Raw genomic sequence first — 11,683 nt, 5'->3', positions numbered from 1 at the left:
AGGATTTAGATTTTTTTTATTTTAGTAGGAACCTTTATTTATTGTTTTCTATTACAATAGCGACCTATAAAATCATTAGCACAATATAGCTTCTAACAAGCATACTCATTTTAGACCCAACTGTCAAACCCAATCAAAGCTAAGTTCTCACATCCCTCTTACTCTCTTAGGTCCCCAACTGTACTCGACCCAACTTGGAGTCACTTGGAAACTTTGAAGACAACCAAAGTCGAAAGAGTAACATATCAACGAGTCTTGTTCGACCTCAAGAATAACTTCAATTCCTTGGGAATAGCATAGATCTATTCACATCGAACCTTCAGACATGCTTGGAATTCAAGGTAGCACTAGCATTAGTGCAGTCCAATTGAATTTATTGATGAAAGTACTATGATTTTTTCTTCCAAATATTAGCTTAAAAATAATTTCAACTCCGTAAAGTTTTTATGAAAATCATGTTTCATTCCTATTTTATACTTGTAATGCCTTCATTTATTATTATAAAAATACTAGGTGTCCAAGTATTTTATTAACCAAGTTATTAAAATTTAAACTTCAGTCACGCTCCTCCTCCTTCTTCAACATCGTCATCGTTGCTACTGCCACCACCATCGTTGTTGTCGTTGCTGTCGCTGCCTCCTCTTCTTCCACTGCCTCCTTTTTTTTCTTTTTTGTGAATTGGATGTATCTTTTTATTGAGTGAAATTGAAAAGGGTACATTACTAATTCTGTCCTCAAATTATCAGAACGCTGACAAAAATAACCTCTACTTTTATTAACGACAAAAATACACCTAAAATATTGAAAAACGCTACAAAAATACCCTATTGTAAATAAAATTCTATTCCGTTAACAGAGTTGGCTGAGCTGTCAAATGGATTCCGTTACCTGGGAGTGAGGGAGAACGAAGGAGAAGCAGAAGAAGGGGTGTAACGGAATCTATTTGACAGCTCAACCAATTCTGTTAACGGAATTATTTTTTATTTACGGTCGGGTATTTTTGTAGCGTTTTTCAATATTTTAGGTGTATTTTTGTCGTTAATAAAAGTAGAGGTTATTCTTGTCAACGTTATGATAATTTGAGGGTGAAATTGGTAATTTACTCAATTGAAAAGGTACGAATATCTTTTATATTGTTTTTCTATATACTCAATATTTGTGTGTCATATGTGTAAATTTGTGTGCTATGTTGAACAAAAATGTGTGCTACGCTTAAATATTTGTGTGCTGTAATAAATAAGAATTTGTTTAATGATGTCTATCAAATTAGTGTGAGTTATCAGGTTATTAATTTTGATTACTTGTGTTGTTTTTTTATAGGGAAAGTATGAGGAGCCAATGAGATATTTATACAATGTGTACAATGGAGGTTTATAGAGTATTAGAGATATAATTATTAGTGTTACATTTTCCCATCAGCTGAAGCTTTTGGGATGAGTGGTATCATGACATGGTATTAAAGCGCTAGATCCGAACTCTTACATTGTACAAATAGTCCATTGTCTCCCTAGCGGGATCCTTTTTTATACTCAATATTTGTGTGCTATTGTATATATTTTTGTGTTTTTTTCTTGATTATAGTTATTTATGATTATCTTAATTTTCTTTAATTGAATTGTTTGAAAATTTAGTATTATTCTATCATTCTAATTTTTGTGCTATATATGTGAATTTATGTGTCATGCTGAACAAAAATGTGTGCTACGCTTAAATATTTGTGTGCTATGATAAATCAGAATTTGTTTAATGATATCTGTCAAATTAGTGTGAGCTACCAAGCTATTAGTTTCGATTGTTTGTGTGCTGTGAAAGTGAAGGAGTGTGTGTTGTTTCACTTTGTTTGATTTACACATGTGATGTGGTATAGTGTTTGCACTGTTGATGGACAACTACAAGAAAGACAAGACTCGATCGCCGAATTTTTCTAGAGCTATTGCATTCAAATGTGATTTGCACAATTGCATATCTTGCATCTAAGGACAACATTCCATGAACACAAAGGAGATATATTGGGTGTACTCAGAGATTGTCGTGTCACACTGTCTATGGACCCTAACCACCAAAAAATGTTGGAACTGCACATCAGAGTTAATAGGCATGAATTATGATGACATACTTAAAAAGAATATCAAGAGCACATTTTTGTGTGTGTGTTTTGTTTTTTGGAAAATGGAACTTGTAGTGTAATATTAGCTTGCAATAAATGGTGATCGGTTTTTACATACCAAGAAGAAAAAGAGAAAAAAAATGTGTAACAGAACTATAAAAAAATATACACAAATTTTAGTGTTGCGAAAATTTGTGTTGTGCTTTAAAAAATTTGTGCATTATGCTTCAAAAACGTGTGTACTGTATACAAAAATTTGTATACTATATTAATAAGTTTGTGTTACTTAAAAAATGTGTGTGCTGCAAAAAGTGTAGACTGAAGTACGAAGTACGTGTCATGCGTTTTATTTTAAGTATAGCTTTTATTGTAGTTGGGCCAATTTAATTGAACTTAATTACCAACAAAACTTTACATATAGCATCACTTTTGATTGATGCAATATTAGAGCACTAAATTGAATTTAAACGTCAACTCCGTAATGTCTCGTAAAAAGGATTTTTTTTTCATTCATGATTTATTATTTCCTTCATTTATTATTACTCCCTATTATTATAGTTGAGTGTTTCAACCATGTCACTATTGCAACTTGCATTGGTTTGATGATGAATACAAGTTGCTTAGCAATTCAATATTGGTTTGAAGTTAGCCTTATTAATTGCCATAGTTACCAATACCAATACAATTTTGAAGTAATTAGCCCTTATTAGTAATGCATTATGTTAAAAAAAACCTTTTAAATATGACCGTGCACAATTGGAAATGAAAATTGTTTATACATTAACAGTACATACAAATTAATCTATAAATTGTTTTGAAAACCTTAAATCTCTCCTAATCTCATTTACAAAGTAGAGCAAATACAAACCAGGCCAGAAGAAGAATTAAAAAGAAAAAAAAAAGCAAACAGAATGGCAACAAAACACCACTTTCAGATCAAACTCCCACCAAACCTAAGCATAAACAAGGTCTCAACCTTTGCCAAAGTTAGGAACAGCATCACCAAAATGAGACACAGAAACCTTATTAAGTCTTACTCTGCTCTCATCATGCTCTAAAGAGAAACACCACAAAACTGCATAAATCCAGATCACTCTTCCAGTGCTATTAGCCTATTACTCAGAACCAAACCACCAGAGTTTTGACATTGTTCAATTGAGATCCTTCAACAAGCTGTAACTTCAGAATTTAATTTAGGCACCCCTAAAATTGCACAGCTCTGTAAAACAGCAGAACCACTTTCAGATAAATACAACAAGTACAAAATTAGGGCTTTGCTATTGGGTAGATGAAAAATGCTTTCTACATGTATAGAGATTACGTGTCTTCTATGAAAATGAGACAGTTGTATAACATATGAGTATGTGTCGGAGTAGCAGCTTTATGAGAATTTCAAAAAGCTGTGGCTTCAGAAATGGTGGGTTTCATATATGTTTTTAATCAAGCTAAAATAAAATACGTACAAACTGCTAATGACTAAAATTAAAAAATAATTTTTTTATGCAAAATTATTTATTAAATTTAAATGTTTTATTTGTTGGAAAAGTATAAAATCTGGCCGTAAAAATAAAGATAAAAATTAAATTTAAAATAAGCTTAATAGTAGGTCCCTAAGTCAAAACCATCACCAACCTTAGCCGTAGCACCCATTTACTCACCTTTTAATTTATTTTGATGTAATTAAATATTTATTTTTATGTTTTTATATTTTTAAATTTATTCAATTATTTTGTATTTTATTTTGTAATAATATTATTATATATATTTTTATTACATACTTAATATTTATTGAAAAAAATATTTTAGTTATGAATATTATAAAGAGTCGAATTCATAATGTTATAAGACTAAAATTTTTAAATGATTATTTAGTAACATATATAAACAAATAGATATTTAATTGTATTGACAATAAAAAAAATTATTTATTTTTCTTAAAATATAAAATATAAAATTTATAACAATAAAATTCTAAGTTATATGTTATTATTTAAATTATTATACAAATATTTTAATTTATTAGTTAAATAACTAGAAGACTAACTATATTTTATAATAAAAAATATAATTATAAAATTATTATCATAATATATGTACATGTGTGCACAAAGATTGTAAATGGAGATACAAATGTGATCACTGTATACTTCGAAGAAAAAGCCACGGTCGATCCGATGTCTATGGTAAGGTACAACTTGATTGAAGATGGAATGTTAGTAAATTTTTTTTTGAGTTAGAGAGAGAAAACTCGAGTTACGTCCTAGCCATTAACTTCACGTACAAAAAAAAAAACAAATACAAAAAATTTTTGTAATATTTTTTGGTACCAACAATTATAAATAGACGATGATTTACTTATTTTAACATTTACTTATATTTAATTATTTTAAAAATTTTAATAAATTTTTATACATCAAATAATAATAATATATCTTATACCTCTAACTTAATCCTAGACCTTATCTTAAAACATAAGGTTAAGTGTTATAGAGTTTTGAGATTTATGTTTTAGGATAAGGTTTAAGATTAAATTAAGGTTGTAGAATATATATAAAAATTTATTAGAATATTTAAAATAATCAAATATAAGTAAATGTTAAAATAAATAAATCGTTGCTACTTGATTGTTGGTACCAAAAAATATTACCAAAGTCTTTTATATTTGTTCTTTTTGTACGTAAATTTGGCCATTAGAACATCTTTGAAATACTAATAATCGAATTTTCTCTCTCCATCGGCTCAAAACAAGTTGACTAAAATTCCATCTTTAGTCAAGTAGTTGTACCTTGCCATAGACATATAATCGGCCATAACTTTTCCTTCGAAGTACATAATGGTCGCATTTGCATCTCCATTTACAATTTTTGTGCATACATGTATATATATTATGATAATAATTTTATAATTATATCTTTTATTATAAAATATAGTTAATCTTCTAGTTATTTAACTAATAAATTAAAATATTTGTATAATAATTTAAATAATATATAACTTAGAATTTTATTGTTTTAAGTTTTATATTTTAAAAAAATTAAATAATTTTTTATTGTCAATACAATTAAATATTTTTTTTATATATGTCATTAAATAATTATTTAAAAATTTTAGTCTCGTAAAATTACAAATTTAAATCTTTATAATATTTATAATTAATTTTTTTTCAGTTGATGTCATTATTACCAATAAAACTAGCACTAACTTCAAAAGGAAAAACACCAATAAATATTCATGTATTTAGATCTACTTTTTATTTCAACAATTATTTATTGTTAGTTAATATTACTATATTTTAAAATTTAAATTATCGATAAATCTTATTATTCAATAACTATTAAGTATGTAATAAAAAATATACACAATAATATGACTACAAAATAAAATGCAAAATAATTAAATGAATTCAAAAATATAAAAACATAAAAATAAATATTTAATTACATCATTAAGCTTATTTTAAGTTTAATTTTTATCTTTGTTTTTACGGGCCAAATTTTACACTCTTCCAATAAATAAATATTTAAATTTAATAAATAATTTTGCATAAAAAATATTTTTTAATTTTAGTCATTAGCAGTTATTATAGCTTGATTAAAAACATATATAGGCCTACCATTCCTGAAATCACAGTTTTTTGAAATTCTCATAAAGCTGCTATTCCTATATTGTACAACTGTCTCATTTTCATAGAAAACACGTAGTCTCTATATATGTAGAAAGCATCTTTCATCTATATAGTAGCAAAGCCCACAAAATTATTGTAAATAGTTTGGTATGAAGTGCACTAGCTACTAATTTTTATACCTTGTTCGTGTTCATCTCCAGCAGTATTTAGTTGTGAATTTCAAGCATATCCTGCAGCGAATATTCCCATAAAAAAAATTAATCATGAAATCTATTTTTCACGTAAGCACATATCTATTCCCCCCCCCCCCTCCCCCCCTTTTTTTTCTCTTTCTTCTCTTTCTCTCTCTTCTAAAAGATAAATAATTCACGAAGCATTGCCATTTTACAAAAATTTTCTAACCTCACATAGTTCACACGTCAGTGTAATGCCATTTTTTTTTGTTGCTCAACCATGAGAGGAGCAACTTATTCAAATACCAAGGAAAAAATGCATCACGCATCAGAATAATTATTCCTATTGCAAGCCTAGTAATATGACCAAAATGAAGATTCACTGCCCCTACTCAGCCAATGCTCAGTGCTTCATCATGAATATAACTAACACCAGGAAAGAACATCATCTCGTGTGCTACTGATCACTGTGAGTGACATTCCTATCAGCCATTAGGTGCAAGGGTTCCAGACTAACCTCCACTTCAATTTCTATCTAGCCAAGTTCAAATTCCACCAGCAAACACAGCCGAATCGTTCTCTCTTGACCTTTTGTTCTCTCTTGACCTTTTCTAATCATCTGACAATCGTTGCTATTAATAGAATCAAAGCAACAAATACATTCTCTTCAAATTCTTGCCATTCAAAACTCAACTATTGCAACCAAGGCCACTCCATTAATTTTCCAGAGAGAAGAGACAGAAGGTTGAAAATCTACCTTAAAAAACTGTGTTGGCAAAAGCATCTCTCCTTGGTCAAGGCTCACATCCTTCTGACTTCTGAGATCAGCTCATGTGATCAACCAGGCAGGGTCCAGAAACCTTGTAGATCATCTACTGAGAATACAAACTCAGAAGATATCTCACAGGAATATAGATTACACCATCACATTGATCCCAGATCTTGAATCTTTGCCCAGAGGGAGCCTGTGGCACTGCACTATGTTCCTGAACTGTTATAAACAGCATAAAGCAATTAACCAATATAACTGGCACATAACACAACTCCAATACGATATTAACTCGGTAACTCCTTGCTTGACCAAAATTCCAGAACATTGGAACATTAGTAACATATTTTACACATATCAGACGTCCAGGAAAAACCAAATATTCAGAATTCAGCAACAATAAAGAACCAAATAATCAGCCAAAAGAAATATAATAAAACTAGATTTAGTAAATATGTCTCTATCATCATTTTCGGTTAATACAAGTTAAGGGTCAAAATTTCCACCTGCATTATCATATAAGGACTAAGGGGGAAGTTTACATCTTTTTAATGCTACAAAAAAACTGAGCAATCTATTGAATTAAGAGGAACAAGAAGAAGAAGAAGATGAATTACATATCAAGCACGGCGTTTACTCAAACGCCATGAATTTGGCTCATGGTATCTGTCATAGAGTGGTTCAATACGCTCTTGACGCTTTCGCTTGCTCATCTTTGTAGGATCTGATACTTTGAAGAATCTTGGTGCCAATTCAACAAGCCACTTAGGATCTATCACTGTGACCTCACGCATATATTCCTTGGTTGTCATAACAAGTTCATGGTAGATGACCCAGTCGGGTTGTCTCTGGAACAAAGCTGAACTTGGATGGATATATACAGGCTGGTTCTCAACTAGGGTTCTGTAGCCTTCCTGGGGATCCTTCCTTGCTGCATGGAAAAAGAATCCTGCGGTGATTGCCTTTCTGATCTTGGTAAAATTTTTTCCAGCACTTACAACATCCAATTTATACCTGCATATCAGAGATGATGATTTCAGAATACAATTCAATCTGGCCAGCAAAATTATAATGCAGAGAACCAATGACAAGATATAGCTACAAAATACAAACCACACCAAAATGTATGTTACAACACCATAATGGCAACAAGCAACCCAATACTGAAACATTTAGTGTGTCTAAAAATTTCAATATATTACAAAACAGTATATCTGCAGAAGCATTGGACTCTGTACAAAGTTACAAGTAAAAAGAAGAAAAAAGAAAAAGAAAAAGAAACAAACAAGTAAACAAAGTAACTAAAATATTTAGAAGTACTGATATCTTACTTATCCATGATGGTAAGAAGCTGTTTCCTGACATCCTGTGCTCTCCTCAATGATCTAGATTGAACAAAGTTCTCGAAACACCATGGTCCTGAAAAATTCTTAGCTTTCCAAGCCTCATAAACAGCAAGCAGTGTGAGATGGTCACCTTCAGGCTGGAAAAACTTTGCCCTCTTCTGATCTGCTTGGGCTTGCTTTTCCCTAGGCCTGTAAAAAATATTGCCAGTCTGAATCATGGCAATTATCGTCAAAATCTCATCACTGCATCCAAGGTCCACACTGGCAAGTAACATCTTGGACAATGGCGGATCCAGGGGAAATTCTGCCATTTTCCTCCCCAGTTTGGTTAAAAGGCCCTCTTCATCCAATGCTCCAAGACTGTAAAGCTGTTCCATGGCTGAAATAAGAGCTTGGGGTGATGGTGGATCCATAAAATCAAAGGACAGAAGATCATTTATTCCCATAGCTTTCATGTTGAGAGTAGTCATCCCAAGATTTATTCTTTGAATCTCAGGAATTGTAGTAGGAGACATCTCGTTCCTATATGCGCTCTCGGTATATAGGCGATAGCACTTTCCAGGTCCAGTACGCCCTGCACGTCCAGCTCTTTGTTTGGCTGAAGCTTGTGAAATTGGAGTTATCACCAACGAATCAAGTCCTTGCTTTGGGTTATAAACATTTTGCTTTGCAAACCCAGGATCAATAACATAAAATATCCCATCAATAGTCAAAGAAGCCTCAGCAATATTAGTTGCCACAACCACTTTCCTTTTACCAGGAGGAGCAGGGTCGAATATCCTAGACTGCATTTCACTAGGAAGGGCACTATAAACAGGTAATATTATCAGTTCTGGAACATTCTTACCTAAACCCTTCATTCTTTCATAGAGAGATTGACAAGCAAAATCAATCTCCTCTTGACCAGTCAAGAAGAGAAGAATGTCTCCTTCAGGTTCTGTCAGGTGGATCTGTAGGACAGTGATCAAAGCTGCATCCAAATAATCACTTTCTGGCTGCTTAGTATAAAGAATCTCCACAGGAAACGTTCTCCCAGGTATTGTAAAGATGTTACAATTAAAGAAATATCCTGAGAACTTCTCTGCATCCAGAGTGGCAGACGTGACAATCAATCGCAACTCAGGCCTACGCTGCACTAGCTTCTTAAGCAGTCCAAAAAGAACATCAGTATGAATGGTCCTTTCGTGAGCTTCATCAAGCATTATGACAGAATACTGTGACAGGTTCTCATCAACCAGTATTTCCCTAAGAAGCATACCATCGGTCATGTACTTGATTACAGTATCTGGTCCCGTACAATCTTCAAACCGAATGGCATAACCAACTTCCTCTCCCAATCGACATCCAAACTCTTCTGCAACTCTCTTTGCAACTGACATTGCAGCCACCCTACGAGGTTGAGTGCATCCAATTTTACCTCTTGTCGTGTAACCTGCTTCAGCAAGATACTGTGTTACCTGAGTAGTTTTACCTGAACCCGTTTCACCAATTACCACCAACACCTGATTATCATGGACAGCCTGAATCAATTCTTTCTTCAACTTGTAAATAGGGAGACTCTGCCTCTGTTCTTGAATAGAAAGCTTTGACCTTTGCCCAAAAGTAATGGTCTTTCCATAGGCATCCTTCTTCCATTCTGGCATATCATAGGCTGACAAACCAACTCCTCTAAGCTCCTGGGCAAGATGTCTTTCACCAGATTCAGGCATAGGGTCTTCCCAAGGACGATTGAGATCCTTTGGAATAGAATCAAGCATGGTGCGTTGCTGCTGTTCTCGTACTTCTCTACGCTCCTTTATAAGTGCAGACTGCAGTGCAGCAGCACGACCAAGAGAACCTTCTGGATTTTTGAAAATCTTGACAGGAGACATATCCATTGAATACCTGCTCTGCCCTTGCAAAAATGCAGGTTCATCCTCATTCAACTCGATCTCAAGCTCTTCTTCAGCACCTTCCTCCTGGTACATCAACCCATCTCCCTCCTCATCATAAGTTGGGTACTCTGAAACACTCAAAACACCTGAAGCAATCAACTGTTTTGCCTCCCACCTCTCAGGAGAGCTCATCCTCTTCAGAGGCCTCCGCGATTTCCCCATATCATCCTCCTCCACAATTCTGATACCCGATAGACCCGTCCTCGCAACTGGCCCATCCTTCGAATCCTGTGGATTCATCCGAAACGTGTCCTCATCGCTTTTCTTCAACGGAAGAAGATCTTTTCCGGTATGCTGATCAACATCCCTCATCGAAAGACTCAACTTCTGACCAGAAACAGATATAACCTTCACATAAACCTCCTGATCCCGCTTCACCACATCCTTTGCATTACTAATCCTCCTAGTTGCAATTTGTGACACATGCACCAATCCTTCCTTCCCTCTAATATCATCCAACTGAACAAAGCACCCTGTATCCATCACCCTTGAAACCCTCCCTTTATAAACCTTGTACAATTCAACTTCACCCCCTCCACTATGCCTCAGATCCCTCCTACCTTTCCTGTCACCACCACCATCTTCGTCACCATAACCACCATTTTCTTCTTCACGCCCATCTCTCCTCCGCCTCTCATATCTATCCTTATCCTTATCCCTACCCCTATCGTTCTCTCTATCCCTTCCCCTTCTCCTAGAATCCCCTTTTTCATCATCATAATCATCATAATCTCTATCTCTATCTCTATCTCTATTCCTATCTCTATGCCTTTCATCTCTATCATATTTATCATACCTGTCCCTTCTATCTCTTCTGTCCCTTCTATCTCTGTCTCTTCCTCTGTGCCCATCTTCACCGTGTATTTCTCTGTCTCTATCACCACCATGTTTCTCTTTGGCTTCAGCTTCAATCTCCTTCTGCAGCTCCTTAACCCTATCCCTATCATCTGCAATAGCCAGTGCCTTGAACTTCCCCTTCGAACCACCACCGTCCTGCTTCGAACCCTTGACGTCGCTGTTCCCAGAACCCTTCTTCGGAGGGAGAATAGCGTGGATTATTGTGAGAAGTGTACGGACAAAATAATCCGGCAATTCGGCACCGTTCTCCTTCAATTTTGCGTCGAATTCTTCGACGTTCTCGGAAGACCGACCCAACTCGGTGATGAACTCGGCGAGTACATTGTCACCGTTTCCGGTGTGAGACTCCATTTCGGTGCAAACCTTCGAAACAAGAGACAAGTACTCGAGCTTCTTCAACGAATCTTGTGGGTTCTCCACCGCCATGGCTCTAGAACCGAAGCGCGAATGACGAATTGGGAATTAGCGTGGATTCGTGGTGTTATGCGTATGAGAATTTGGAACGAAAGTGAAATTTGTTAGATCAAAGGACCCCTAATTGGGATACAAAGGCTCGTGATTTAAACCCTAATTGGATATTTTTAAATTCTAAGGGTCGCAGTTCTCATGTGAAAGAGCTTTTCACTGGTGTAAGCCAAAACAGGAGTATGTGCACATATTGCTAACTAGTGCATTCTTCTGAGTTTTTCTTTTCCTTTTTTCTAATAAATTCATTGTAATCACAATTTTTGTTTAAAAAGCAAAAATCTTTATTAATGATATTTTCTTTTCACCGTCAATTTTAAAAGTATAGATTTTAAGCTTTTATTCTTTATAAAATATCAAATATTTCTATTTGTATAGAATATATATTATAAATATATATTAAGAT

At 33.9% G+C, this 11,683-nt stretch overlaps 1 protein-coding gene across 4 annotated transcripts; it reads right to left on the bottom strand.

Annotated features, from left to right (window-relative positions):
* Positions 1-2,927: 2,927 nt before the first annotated feature.
* Positions 2,928-11,470, bottom strand: LOC130940881 (probable pre-mRNA-splicing factor ATP-dependent RNA helicase DEAH5). Of its 4 annotated transcripts, XR_009070427.1 has the most exons (5): positions 8,006-11,470; positions 7,292-7,688; positions 6,663-6,896; positions 5,912-5,962; positions 2,928-3,326 (listed from the first exon to the last, which is right to left on the bottom strand). XR_009070427.1 is itself a non-coding variant. In XM_057869155.1 (3 exons), exons 1-2 carry the CDS (start codon positions 11,236-11,238, stop codon positions 7,295-7,297), a joined length of 3,627 nt encoding a protein of 1,208 aa, XP_057725138.1. In that variant the 5' UTR covers positions 11,239-11,470; the 3' UTR covers positions 6,062-6,896; positions 7,292-7,294. The 4 variants fall into 4 exon arrangements, 2 of the variants coding, with proteins under 2 accessions (XP_057725138.1, XP_057725137.1); XR_009070428.1 differs by lacking the exons at positions 2,928-3,326; positions 5,912-5,962 and adding an exon at positions 6,062-6,537; XM_057869155.1 differs by lacking the exons at positions 2,928-3,326; positions 5,912-5,962 and having other exon boundaries at positions 6,062-6,896.
* Between the last annotated feature and the right edge of the window lie 213 nt (positions 11,471-11,683).

The sequence above is a fragment of the Arachis stenosperma genome, chromosome 7 (genome assembly GCF_014773155.1).
Source record: "Arachis stenosperma cultivar V10309 chromosome 7, arast.V10309.gnm1.PFL2, whole genome shotgun sequence".
Lineage (NCBI taxonomy): Eukaryota > Viridiplantae > Streptophyta > Magnoliopsida > Fabales > Fabaceae > Arachis > Arachis stenosperma.
This window is presented reverse-complemented; position numbering and strand designations above follow the sequence as displayed.

Bases quoted from the DNA above. Each gene is read 5' to 3' on its own strand.
- LOC130940881 (XM_057869155.1), bottom strand. From the start codon at position 11,238: ATGGCGGTGGAGAACCCACAAGATTCGTTGAAGAAGCTCGAGTACTTG. The intron at 7,689-8,005 runs GTAAGATATCAG...TCTGATATGCAG, and splicing joins CTTCTTACCATCATGGATAA to GTATAAATTGGATGTTGTAA.